This window comes from Manduca sexta, unplaced genomic scaffold (genome assembly GCF_014839805.1).
Source record: "Manduca sexta isolate Smith_Timp_Sample1 unplaced genomic scaffold, JHU_Msex_v1.0 HiC_scaffold_2956, whole genome shotgun sequence".
In the NCBI taxonomy this organism is placed as follows: Eukaryota; Metazoa; Arthropoda; class Insecta; order Lepidoptera; family Sphingidae; genus Manduca; species Manduca sexta.
The window spans coordinates 2,685-17,350 of NW_023593973.1; the positions used below are offsets into that span (position 1 = coordinate 2,685).

The 14,666-nt window shown below is 36.2% G+C and overlaps 2 protein-coding genes across 2 annotated transcripts; one reads left to right on the top strand and one right to left on the bottom strand.

Moving 5' to 3' along the window:
- Nucleotides 1-1,477: 1,477 nt before the first annotated feature.
- On the top strand, nucleotides 1,478-3,610 carry LOC119188570 (the record flags this gene model as incomplete). Its single annotated transcript, XM_037446395.1, is given in 2 exon segments — nucleotides 1,478-1,573; nucleotides 2,614-3,610. Coding segments are annotated over 2 exon segments (563 nt in total), but the record flags the coding sequence as incomplete, so codon positions are not given.
- A 6,106-nt stretch (nucleotides 3,611-9,716) lies between these two features.
- Nucleotides 9,717-14,334, bottom strand: LOC115449664 (nucleolar complex protein 4 homolog B). Its single transcript, XM_037446396.1, is given in 10 exon segments — nucleotides 9,717-10,852; nucleotides 11,320-11,525; nucleotides 11,742-11,908; nucleotides 12,161-12,332; nucleotides 12,670-12,733; nucleotides 12,735-12,769; nucleotides 12,772-12,864; nucleotides 13,153-13,295; nucleotides 13,780-13,871; nucleotides 14,329-14,334. Coding segments are annotated over 10 exon segments (1,098 nt in total). The 3' UTR covers nucleotides 9,717-10,732.
- Nucleotides 14,335-14,666: the final 332 nt, after the last annotated feature.

Consider the following 14,666-nt stretch of genomic DNA (forward strand, 5'->3'; position numbering starts at 1 on the left):
TAAAAGTTACATCCATTTTTATCAAAAACACAAATAAAACCCTTTTCAACAGTTTTATATACAGATAACAAACTAGCTTTCAAATCTGGTATATAAGCAACATCACTAATATTGTTGACCACGTTCTCGGGCGTGTTTATTGAAATATTTCCAATTCCGCAGCACTTAATCTGTTCTCCATTTGCGACAGTAACAGTACCTTGATTCTGTATCGAGATATTCTGAAACCAGTCCCGTCTAGAAGTCATGTGTCTAGTACAACCTGAATCTACATAAATTATGTCCTTTCTTGGGTTTCCAGAAGTATTAAGACTTGTAAATATCGTATCATTGGTATTTACCGCATTGCCTTTCTCTTTCTTGTTTCTCTGTGGACAGTCTGGTCTCTTATGTCCAGGTGTCTTGCACTCATAACAAACTATATTCTTCTTCATTGACTTAGGCTTCTTCTTCGCATGAAAAACAGAGTCTAATGACGTAGCCACATCTTTGGACATTTCATTAAGCAGTTTTGTTTTCACCAACTCTGTAGTCACGTCTACATTGCAATTTTCTAAAGCCATAATGAGAGGTTCATACCTTGGAGTTAGACCTCCCAAAAGTATTGCAGCAATAGACTTGTCCTCTATGACTACATCAATATCCGCAAGATCCTGTGCGGTTGACATAACTGCGTTAATATATAGTTCAATATTTTTGAACTCTGATAGACTCAACCTGTACAGTCTACGCTCCAAAAATAATCTTCGTCCTATTCCCTTATCTTCAAAGGCTTTTTGCAAACAAGTCCATGCCTCAGATGCAGTTTTCGCACATCTTATATGGGTTATCGCTGCACCTTCTACTGATAAGCATATCTTTGCTAATGCCTTTGCGTCTTTGCGTACCTTTGTAGAGGCAGGGGTTGTGTCTCCATTTGGGTATCCACCGATTGTTTCCCACAGATCCTCATGCATAAGGTAATTGCGCATCTTAAATTTCCATGTAGGATATCCATCTTTATTCCTCAAACATGAAAATGTAAAAGATGAGCTCGACGACGGGGAATTTTTCACACTCGAAACATCTCCAGATTCATGTGACATTTTCAGACTATTACTATTTCCTAGTCACACAAAAAATATATTCAACTTTATTTTACCAAAAAACGTGAAAAAATCTAAGAACTAAGCGTTCGTGCTGATAACGTGTTGTAAATATGGTATATGTTCTTAGTAATTAAATAAAGTTAGTAAAAAGATGTTATTGACATGAGTGTTTATTTCGGACTAAAGAGAAGTAACTATGGCAATACAAAATACAATTAGTTCTAAAAATAGAACATATAAAAAATAATAAGTCACGACGAAGGTTACAATCTCCAACCACTTCAACTTCGTAACCAGGTGTAGAGCATGGGCACGCATGAGAAGCATCAGCTTTTTGTCTATTATTTTGTAAACTAAATATAAATAAATATTATAATTGTTATTTCAAGGCTATTTCCTGTTCGGCACGCAGCTCACACGCCTGCAGATGCAGTGCTTCAGTACCAAAAGAGTCATCATATGCACTCCTGAATGCGATGATACCGGTAAGAACATGGATCAACATATATACATATATTTGTTTCCGTCTGTTGCTTATAAATCATAAAATTATCAAATTATTATCTTTATATATCTTAACTTTTTTACATGTGTTTTGTTAATTATGGAATTTAAATTAAATACAGTTAACGTTACGATGTACGTATAGTAGTATTTGATATTTAGGCAACCCGACGTCATCAATCCTAAGTAAGGGGGGCTCCGTGGATTAAAGCAAAAAAAAATACTACCTGAAATATGAAACTCTATACACTTGGCCACATCCTTTATAAAGCGTTACATTTATTGTTTATAATCGTATGTAGTTCAAACACGTGAACGACACATTAGTCTTATCATGCAGTCATAGCGCCATCTATGATCATATTATCTAAACCTCACACCTCTCCTAAATAACACGCACACTAATTGTCCAAGACCGGTGCAACACGGAGAAGTGTAGTTGGGAGGTGTGCGAAGGCAAGCTGTGCAAGGAAATGGATGCGTTGGAGCTGCAGCAGACCGACACCAGGCTCGAGCCGGAGCCGTTCCACGCCAAGTATTAGCTTTGCGTTGCGATGCGGTGCGTTGCGATCCGTTGCGATGCGTTGCGATACGTTACGATGCCAGCGTGGTATGCACTTATAGTGTTGCAGTTGAGATGGCAGTTTTATGTTATTTTGCGCCTTTATATTTTTTATTATAGTCAGTTCCTTTTGATAGTTTAATTTTGCGTGTAATTTTATAGTTTGTTATTATAATGTAAAGATACCTTTTCGTTATTAGAAATATTTTGGTAACTATTGTGTTAGTTGTTACACCGCATCGCTTACTCTGTTATGTTCTTTTGTTTTGTTCCAGGTAGATTTAAGTTATGAAGCTTTTTAGCGTGTTTTAGTCGTCTATATTTTTATTTTTCTCGTCAGTTATTCTTTCTATAAATATGTGATATGCTTTTATAATTTGTGCAACATATTGATATTATTATTATTTACAGTAATTTGAAAACATACATCTCTTTTTAACTGTACCTTTTTCTTTACAGCGGAGAACACAACACCACCTCTATTAGACTCGTCTTTAAGCTCAGAATCGGACTTCTTCATTTGCCAGACACGCACGTGCATACAACCCTCGCACTACTTCCCCTCCACGGCGCAAGATGGCGCCGGCGAGAGCAGCTGCCACTACGGCGCCAAGAAATGCCCCTCAAAAGTAGCACGGGTCAAGAAAACTCAACCCCATTGTCACACAGAGAACGAGAAAGAAGATACTCCCAGTGTAGAAGATGTTGAACTCTTGAGGTCGGAAAGATCGTGTTGGAAGCAAGACCCACCGCCAGAGGAGAAGTGCTGCGGTAAAGAGGTAAAGGCTGTAGTCCACGAGCCAAAGACTTGTTGCAAAAAGAAAGAAGATGATGACAGACAAGAAGTGAGAGAGCAGAGTCCTCAAATAACATGCTGTCATAATAAGAAGACTTCTACTGAGAGTCAAGAGCAGATTGTGAAGTGACTTCGTTTCTGTTTCGTATACAGGGTGATGTGAAATTGATAAGTTTTAAGAAATGATTAGGGCGCTGTCTTTCTCTCTAATGTTTGAATACTTGAATAATTTATGTTTGTACTTTGTGGGTCGTCCGTCCTTATGTAAAAGGCCTTCGGGTGTCTTGTCTTTCTTACGCACATTGCATCAAGTGTAGCCGCGTCCAGAACAAAGAGAATACGTACTATATTAGTTATGTCGATTGCTTTGTGGGCAATGAAGATAGTGGATTATGTAATAATATTGATGAGTTTGAGTTTAATGAAAGAAATTGATAAACGCTTTTAGAATATAAAATAGAAAGAGTGCTTTATGGTATCGTGACAAGACAATAAATTGTCTATGGAAAGGCTGTGCCCAATATTAAATATGACCGATGATTACTCAATGGATTTTGTGCAAATACGACCTGTTTCAAAAGGGCCTTTAATACAGATAATAATGTAGTGAATGTCTTTGGGTCTATTTAAATAATGTTTTGCAATAATAATCTTGCCCTAGCTCGTAGAGGTCTCCGAATGGCGGATGTTCAATGCGCGTTGAGACATTACCATTTTATAGTTATTCACCAATTTTGTTCCATAATCGTAAATAAAAATTTATACAGCCAAAAATATATGGATATCTATAGTATACAACTCGGTTAATACCATTGTCAGGTTCTTAAAGTTTATTTGAAACGCTGTTCGATATTTGTTTAATATTTTTAAAGCCTCACCGAAACACTTTGGTAAAGTGCATTGAACGCCCGCCATTTGACAGTGCCGTTAGAATTACGTAATGTACTTCCCCTGTTCTCCCATATTGATTATATTCCCATATTGATTGTATATTTTGGTTAGTTTGTATAGTACCACATATCATTAGACGTTTAACTTGAAGATGCTATTGTATACTGTCTCTAGTAACTGTCAACTAATAGCAAGTTATTTGCACTCTATTATTTATTGCATAAATACTTTTAATGAAGATAATTTTAAAACTATATATTTTATTTCTAAGAAGCTCTGTATCACAATATCCTAGTAATTAAACCCAGCTGATTAAAATAAGTGAAAGTTACAAATGATAACATAATAGGGGACCGTCCTGTTTTGATTTTGTTCATTATTCTATATGTAATGGTTAATAATACGAAAAAAAAACCCTCTTGCGAAAACTGTATTAAAATTGGTTAAAAATGAGCCAGTAATTCATATTTCAAATATTACTATGTGCCGAAGTGGGAATATAGCTTCATCTCTTTCTTTCGCACGCGTCGTAATGCCCGATGACGTCACACGTGGGTATTGCGCCTCTTTTCTGTTTTTGTTACTTACCCCTTCTACCGAAATTGAAAGACTTATAACTTGTTGATTTTTTACCGGATTTAAATAATTCTTTCTGTGTTATAATTTATATAACGTAAATATTTGATAATAATAAAGAACAAAAATGAGTCCGGTCTCCTATACTGACTGCTTTTATTGGCATATTTCGACTGAAATTACAGTTAGATCCAGTATAAGTACTCTGCTATATGAAGTTAAAACAATCATAATATTCTAGTCAAGTTTCTACAGTGTTGCAGTTACTAGTTACGGCATACAACCGATTTCAATGAACGGTCCGAATCAATTTCATACAATGGGGAAGACTAGACCAATCAAAATAAGTCGTTGGTAAGTGTCAAATAAACTTGATTCTGATTGGTCCATTTTTGTTGTTAACCCATTACTGTTATGCTAAGCTCATAAGCGATATCTCAAAAAAAATAATCTTGATTTGTTTGTCGTCAGTTACCTTAAAGATATACCCATCCAATGAACTTACCTAAATACCGGTATCTTTTTTAGAACTTATTAAAAAAACCTTAAAGCTATCTCAGTTTTATATACAAAATTATCTTTACAAACCTTCGTTAATCTCGAAATAAGGTTTCCCTGACATATCGCTTTTGCGCTTAGCACGGCAGCAAAGGCCATTTCAAAAGTCAGATTATTTATTGAAATCGGCCGATAGACATTACATCTACATTCAAGTCGTTCTTCATGACTCATTTTAGTTTTAAAGACTTGTCATTATTTACATCGAATTTTGTTACCGATAGTGATTTTAGATTTTTTATTTTATATACGTAAATGTTTATAATAATTTTAGCTATGTTTGTTACATGTGGAATATTTAAAAATTAAATTGTTATGATGTTATTGCTAAAAGCATATGTTACGTTGCGTGTTGTTGGTAATATTGCAATAAATGTATTTTTTTTATATAATTCTGATTCATGACATTTATAACATGAGAAGTTTTCAAACTGGATAAGAAGTTATATTATTAGAATTTCTTATTTATAAATAGTTACGTTTATTGTAATATTACTTTTATGTAAGAGTTATACGACTGATTTTCGAAAAGTGCGGAATTTAAGAATGTATTTAACAATGGAATTGAGAAATGTATGCTTTTGGGTTTATAATAATTAGGTTACACAAATATGACTGCGTTAATTACCAGTATTGTGTGAAACTAAATACATAATATTTTGAATAAACGTAATTATTATTTCTATAGTTTTAATATCGGAATTTGGAAGAGAATAAGAGACATTTTTATTTTTCTTCGAACTTTCACAATACATACTATAATAGAGAAATAAAAAAAAATATTTTCAGTACTTTTTATTTTTATAATCATTAATATAATAGAACATTAAATGAATATTAAAATAATGGCTTACACTAGCTTACAACTAGTTTTGTTGCTATAATCACAATGTATGCGACGGGCGCGGCTGCGTGCGAGATTCGTGGAAGGTGCGATACAAATATTTTTCAGTAGAAATTATAAAGTAAATTAACTACTTATGGTTAATTATTCATTGCAATATACGTTAAATTTCGTATGCGAATTTTATCATCTTCGAAATAAAATAGCCTGAATACTGGTTAGAGTATATTTCTTTACACTGCAATTTCTATAAAAAGTATTTGTACTAACACCTCCGGGATTGTAGGGGAAGTATGGCTATAGGTGGGTCGGGTTTCATTGGTGTAGTAAAGTTCGACGCCTAATGTGAATATGAGACTAGGGAAATGCAAAATTCAGATTGTACAGAGTGTTCTCACATTGTTATTGGACACAATTACAAATAGGCCACATTTTTTTAAAATTATATTTAATGTTTATTAGGCGTTTTCAACAAACTAACACAATCTCAATCGTTAATCCGATTCCAAGAATGGACCACTCAAAATTACTCATGTAAGCTTGTCAAAAAATGCTCTGTTCTGATTGGTCTATTTTTAGGAAAGATCAAAAAAGCGATTGGGATCGGTTATTAAAAATAATAGTTAATCGCTGAACATGTGTTTTGTTGCCAAACCTATTATTAGATTTACATCATCATTCCCAATTTTTATACAATGAAAATAAAAAGTCTTTTTAAACAACATATTCACATTAAAAACATCCTCTTGTATACCAGCATAGTATGCTCTATAAACTTAACTAATTCAATGTCAGTTACATACACTTGTAACATATTTTTGAGTCATGGCACTGACTTATTGCACTTTTTTATACTGGCCGATGGTTTTCGAAACAACAGTTTGATATAATAGGACCTAATTAATTATTGAAAACTCCATATACCGTCCTTAATTCACAAGATGTAATAAACAGCAAAAACTATTTTTTTTTGTTGCTGTTATTTATCCTAATATCACGCGTCGGATATACTTAGCTAATTTTATAGCATTTAAATAGGATTCTGACTGATTTTTTACAACTCATGTCTAGAGAAAACATGCTAGTCCACCGTTATGGGTAAGATTATAACAGCTTTATCCGGCGCCAGTAACTCTTGTCCTATGATCTAATATTAGATGAATCCTATGATAACAAACGCTGCACCAGCCGCGCCCCAAACTGCGAGGCTTTCGTAAACAATTAAAAATAACTACAATTAATAAAATGTTAAATAAATATGGCCGTCACGCTGGCCAATGGCGGCGTTCGTGTTAGTTTTAACAAAATAAATTCTTAATTTATCCTTAGCAACACCTAGTTAGAACATTAACTGGAATGAAACTAACAAAACTGGGCGAAACAAATGTTAGGGGACAGGAAGACGTTACCTCCGTACAACGTTAACTGCATAACGAGTTTATATAATGGACTGAGTGTGTCGCATGCAAGTCGGAATGCTTCATCTACATTTTTTAATTATATGGAATCGAGGTTGACTCAGCTTAATTACATCCGAGCAATATTCAATAAAATCATAAAACGTCGATATTGGCACATCTCTAGTTACACCAGGATGAAATTGGAATAGTTTATAATATCAATGACTTTCCTTTGAGTGTAAAACAATATAAATCATTGCTATCGACCTGCATACGACACACTTAATCCGCATTACACCTCAACACACATAAATCTGATGTCATACATAACGATATAACTATCGATATGTATGAAACCAGTGTTGTCCGAACATCGATACTTTTGACTGGGGGCGGTAGGGTTAATATACCAAGGTAGAAAAACTGGTCCACTTGTCACACAGCATCTACTATTACTGGAAGTGTTCATTTTATTTTATAGTGATGTACTTGTTTTATCGATATCGATTATTATCGACCATTTCCCATCTATTCACGGCGTGAATCAGAAACATTGTCCGTATTATTTTTCATGAAAAAGGCGGAGAAATTCGACGATAATATTCGGGAAATGCCAATGTCACATATCGACATCCGTTTCCTAAATCACAGACGCACACAATACACGTATAGTAAAAAAATAAAATTAACCAAATTACAACATTAACTCCACTTACGTTTAACATTAACATTACGAGTGCAAAATTTATTCAAAATTCTTATCGATACGATGGTTTTGTCTTCATATTGGTATCAAATACATAATAGTTTTACTTTTCAAATGTAAACTCGACACAAATTTTTATGAACGTTCTGAAGTTACTTACGAGCCCGACGCATTTACTATTTATAGAGTCTAAATCGACATAGATGGCGCTAAATTCAAACCTGCCATAAATATAGGCGTCAGCTGCACATGGTTTCGAACAATCTTGTTAAAGAATGCTAGGCCTTAATGACTAGCAATATATTTGATTTAGTTGCACAGGTGGCAATTTATTTTCATCAACAATACTCAAAGATATTCTCTACAAAATTTGTTTTAAAATACCACACCACGCTCTAAAAATAGGGAGAAGATTATAGTTAGAAGGAATCAGACATTATCCTTCCTTGGTTAGCCGTAGTCGGATAAAAAATAGCGAAAGCTTGTAGCCTTGAAGTAAAATCCAAATATCGGAAATAAAAGCTTATATGCTCCTATTCAAATCAACTGAATGATAGAAACGCTAAATATGATAAAATTATAGCGAAAATGCGACACTAAAAATTAATGATGAACCAGCTTTTGGTTATAGCAACCTGTAAAGTTAAACAAGGGTTCAGTGCCAAAATCTACTTGCAATTTGATAATAAGGCCCTTATAGTGTACATAAAGAAAAGACAGTTAAAGATAAGCCGTTGGTAGAGCAAGAACGGCCAAGTGCAGGTGCGATTTACAGCCGTTTTTGATAGACGATCCCAATCTCAATCTTAAATCCCATTCCAAGAATTAACCATTTGAAATGTCATTTGTTATCATGGCAAAGAAAACTTTGTTCTGATTGGTTCATTTTTTAAATAGCTCGAAAAAATAATTAGGATCGTTTTTGAAAATGGCAATTAATAATATTGTTGATTTCATTATAACATTACTAGTTTGTAAGATTTAGAATATTACAGTTCGAATGTGAGATCTTTACCTTATTTATTTATGAGGGATATTTTTCAAACATAATATATTTTCTATATAAGAACTCGGTTAGGCCATTCTTGCACACACAGCTTTAATATATTAACATTATGTATTGTAAATCTTTAAGGTCAACACAGACACGAATCTGCTTATTTGGAATTTAGTTGATTCAAGCCTTTATACTCATACTTTGTTGGTTGTCAAGGAAGCCGTGATCGATGTTATCAAGGGATATTTTTAATTCGCACTTTTCATACGAGTTAAGGATCTTACATAATTACAATGATCGTGTCGAATAATTTTGAAAACACTAGTCGCGCAAAATCAACGGATCAAGGACACAAGATCGAATAGAAAAAAAGGCCTATTGGAGGACTGTTTTATTACAGATATATGCCATCAACTAGCAAAGGTTCGAAACCTTGAGATTTCTAATTAGGCAACTGGGAACACTGTGCCCACTGCAAATTAGGCTTTGCTCAAGTCGATACTCGTTGGTTATCTCAACAACCAAAAAAATATACATTAGCATAGTCATCTTATGACTTAAATTACTTCGGTAAATTTAAAATATATAAATAGTTCTGTTTACTTAATAGAGTATGTCGAAATTGTATGATCAATGGTTTAATCGATCATGCAATTTGACCTATGACTACAGAAGATTGTGTTAGACTAATTACTTTATGTTCAGTGTTACCAATGTTAAACATGACATAACGAGTTGTTTTAAATTGGCAAAGATAAATACCTTTTAATACTTTATAAATAAGAGATCGAATGCTTTTTTTAATAATTTTTATTAATCTACTTCTTTCGAAAATTTAAAAGAATGTAATGTTGCAATTTGAAAAATAAGTCGGCAGTATAAACTCAAGTTTATACGTAAATAAAACTGTGCTAAACCTATTACAGATAATTCTCTTTCATTGAATTGGTTACTCCCAAAGTTATCGTAAAATTGGTAAATAAATAAAAAAAACTTTTAAACATAAATACCACTTGAAAAGATGTTGTGCTAGCTTTAAACTTACTTAGTTCCTTTGGAGAACATATCCTGAGACATATTTGAATGAGAAACTGATAATGTCAATTTATCATCCTCATCGGTTAAATGTATTAATTTGTAAATTTTCTACAATAAAACACTTGAATTAGTGAGTTTTAAAATGTGTAAAAAAATGAAAAATCCGATACCATATACCATCCAATCATAATGCAATATAATGCAGACAGCGTCATCATTACTATTTTCAATGTTTCATTTAAACATTAACATGTTGGTGCCATTTCAGAACAATTATATGGACCCAGGTTTATCGTTTGCGCCATAAATAAATACATCCAACAGCCAAAATCACTGTAAATAACATCAACCTTATCGCTAGTTCCTAAAAACGACAACACCAAATATTAAATAAATAATTTATAACCAAAAACATATTCCTTTTTTTAGTTGTAGTGTTTTCTTATACCTATTTGTCAACACCCTATATAAGACAGCCGGTTTTGTAGATGCTGACCGTGGTCACTCACTGTCGAGAATGTATGGACATGACGTCACGCGTGAAACCAGTGCTTTGACAGTACGACAGTGACAGTGTGTATTCTAGTGGAGTCGTTACATTTCCGACAGTAGTAGCCATCAACAGTGGCGCAAACTAACTTCTTCAATGTTTCCACATATCACAAATACTGTTATAACCAAGGAAAATGCAGTAAAAATCACCCAATCTCACAGTACGTGGCAGATGTAAGTGCTATAACCTGGCGGACCGTCGCGTGGGCTGCGGTTGTGTTCAGGCCATCAGCTCCCAGTACTGCAGGAGCCGCTCGCCGGACGGCGCGGCCATGCCCTGCGGCCGGACGAAGTTCACCTCGATAGTCTTGAACCTCTTTTTTAGTTCCGCGTCGAACATCTGTGAAGTGTAACTTTTATTAGCATATATTTTGTATATGAGCTGGAAATTGTGATTACTTGAATTTCATAATTAAAAGTACCTGTGTACATAGTATTCATCATATTATTGACAATATATTTGAGTTTAAATGGCTTGAATTATACCTAATTGTTCAAACACTCTGTACATATAAAACTACCTAGTTTAAAGTGATAAGCTTGACGTCGATTTGAGCAGGATCAAAACATGCAGGACCAGCTTTATAAGTGTGTGTGGTGATTCTGTGTAGCACGCGAATTAACACACAACATATTCCCCGGTTTTGTCTCCGAAGGGGTAAGCAGTGGTGCCTAACCAACCAAGGCACCCACTTTTTGCCATGTGTGTTCCATACCAGGTGAATGAATGTGACTCGAGTCTATTAGACTAGGCATGTGTAGTTGGCGCTGCGCATGCGTGTTAGATTGTGTAGTAGTGAGACGTACGCTGTGCGCGTCGAGCGGCGCGGCGGCGGCGGTGGCGGCGCTGGCGGCGCTGGCAGCGGTGCTGGCGGCGAGCAGCACGCGCGCGGCGGCGGCGGCGAGTGGCGCGCACGCGTGGCGGCGCAGCGCGCACACCTCCCACAGCAGCGAGCCCAGCGCGCGCGCACGAGACGCCGACGTCTCCTCCATCACGTACGGGTCGCCTGACACTGGGACCACACATCTTTATTTTATTTACAGCAAAATTACCCCTATATCTAAATTGTGATATTTTTGTGACAAAAATAATGTCAAACATGATAAAACAATTAACAAAATAGGAATTTTATAATCAATAACATGTTGATACTCAAATGATAAAAATTTGCTGTTTTGATGACAACACTGTCATATTTTCATATCAAATTTCATGCTGTAAAACATACTTATAGCTGGTGTGTCTTCGTAGCAGATCATGCGTTTGAGAGCGGGATGTCGCAGCAAGAGGTTGGCGACCAGCTGCAGCAGGCCCACTGCGTCCTCCGGAGACGCCACCAGCGCCAGCCGGGACAGGCGCTTCGCGAACGCCGCTACTAGACTTTCTGGCAAATGTCTGTCAAAAATATTAATTTGATGCTTTAGAATATATCACTTTGTGGACTTAACTTCAAGCTTGTATCTCTGAAAGGATATGCAAATAGGCAATGAATGCAATGCAGATGTAATGAATCCTATGGCCAACATAAAAATCTGAACAACTCCAATTAAGTTTCAACTCAATATTTCACAGGTGCTGTAATCAAAAAACATTGCTTTTAGACCGAAGGACATCACTTTTTAGTTTTGGTTAAATTTATATACTCACGTAGAACTAAGGAATATATCTGCGAGGTGCATGAGCCGCTTCTTGTAGCGCGTGGCGAACATCTCCGGCTCGAACATGGCGTACAGCCGGTCGTACATGTCCGGGTAATCGATGTTGTGCTGTCTCACCAGCTCCAGTACTCCTTGTAGCGCCAGCATAGATATAGGCCCCCCTGTGAAATGACAGGTGTTAATGATATTTTAGATTGTGTAATTTTGAAATATTTTTACATAATGAAGTTATCTTGGATGTGTTTTAATACTAGCAGATTTGTGATACAGGAGCATTTGGCAATATTCTAGCACACTACATTTAAAAGAACTTGACATCAGTTTGAGGGCAGTTTCAACCAGTGACCCATTCAAACCAGATAGTATTGAATATATTTAAAGCACGTAAGGCCATTGTACTGGCGAATAATCTCTCTAGTCATGTCAGCAGCAGCCAGACATTAAACAGAGCAGCCACTGGCACGCGAACCCCAGCACCGGTTCGTACGTTGTACCCACCTGCGTCCAGACTGTCGCACAGCATGTCGGTGGCGAGATGCGGCTTGGCGAGCAGCGGCATGGCGGCGCTCCACGAGCAGCAGCAGCGCGCGCCGGTGCGCGGCTCGGCGCACAGCGGCCACTGGCACGCGAACCCCCAGCACCGGTTCGCGTGGCGTCTGCACGCCACACCGCTGTATGTGAACGGCATTTTGTCTGAAATACAACCTGATGTTAAATACAGGTATTTATAACACTCTTTGTTAGGTGTTAAACATCTTCAGAAGCATTAGAGTTGTTAAAAATGACGTTCTATGTAGCCATGTAGGATTCTAATTTGTCAAAATAATTTAAAACACCTTTTTATTTTATACATCTAACATACAGGGTGCTTCAAAAAGTTTGTATAATATAATATAAATAATTTATAAATACAATGTAGATATAATAAACACCCCTCTATTTACGTTTAATGCCAAAACAAAATTTCATAGTATAGTTTACCTTCTGTAGCGCACAGCAACTTGTCCTCCTTCTCTTCATCATCTCTCTCTTTCACTCTGTTCTTTGGCTCCAACGGTATCTCGGACACAAGCAGTTTGTCGAGCAACTCCAGGTAGTTCTGCATGTATATGGGCGTTGGCGACCTGATTGCATAACACGGTTATTTTTAGAACTAGGTTTGGCATTTGTTAAGTTGTTGATAAGGAAAATACGGCTTTCCTTATATTGATCGCAACAGGAAAAAACATTCAATGTGACGACAGAAACTTTTAAGAAATAAGTTTTAAACTTTCATGTAATAAGGTCTTTCGAGCATTTACTGAATTGTTTTAAGTATTACAATTGTCGAATGGCTTTTGATCTCAATTTATAAATTTTATATTTAATGATATTATTAAGTATTTGTTAATGCTGGCTTTGTTAATAAACGCGAGGAAGTTCTTAGACAATGACACCAACCTATCTAGTTTTACGTCCAGTGTCATTTACCGTTATAGCTAGACAAATATTAAATATAAATGTAAAACTTACTTTTATTAACAGGCATTCAAAGGAGTGCAAAGTAAATGACATATAATGAGGATACATACTTTTTAAGCGAGTGTGGAGAGAACCTTCAGCCCGTACTGCTGGACGTCCTTGTACTCCGTGAACTCCTGGAAGCGGGCGATCGGCGCAGACATCGACATCTCGGAGTCCAACAGCACTGTGAATATGTTCTGTGGACAATGTTACCATTGTTTAAATGTCATCTTAAGAGCCAATAACAAGGAGGATAACAAGAATCTGACGGCCAACCTTCAACAATGAAGAGACACTGTAGAAGAAGAGAGTCCTCCCTAGAGTCCAGATAGAGACCGTTGCTGGGTGTGATATTCAAGTCGAATCTTGATCACGTGCTCTTGGCTGCCGAGTGACTATTAATAATGTATGGAAGACGCCACACAGAAAATGCCACACTTAGCTTAGCGCGGTGGTTCAACATGAACGCGATGAGAATATCACACCCTTCCACACTATGTCTGGTGAGGACTTTAATTTGCTTTGGCAAGGAGAGTGCAGCTAAGCACTACCGTCCAACCTTATGGGCGATTGAGCGATATATCGTTTCCATAATATCGGACGACCGCTGGGCAAAGTCCTTAACAGGCCTAGAAATAAGTAACACTTGTATACCTGCATGGTTTAAATAGCTGTATAGCTTAAAATAACGTCTACTAATATACAACAAGGCATAACGTGACGATTTAAGAAGGGCCCCATCGGATTAATTTACCAGTCTTTTATACGGTGAAGTTACGCAACTGGGGACATTGTACTGGATTGTGGTCGCGGCGGAATGATTCGGAAGTACGACCCATTGAGAGATGTTTAATTGCCGAGTTAGGATAGGAAAGTTAGAGGAAGAGACTCTTAAATGGTCCCCAAATTTGGTTGATTACAATGAATATAAATGTTTATGCTAAAGAATTCGGCGATCTATGCACATCCTAGAACTTTGATGGCTCATTACA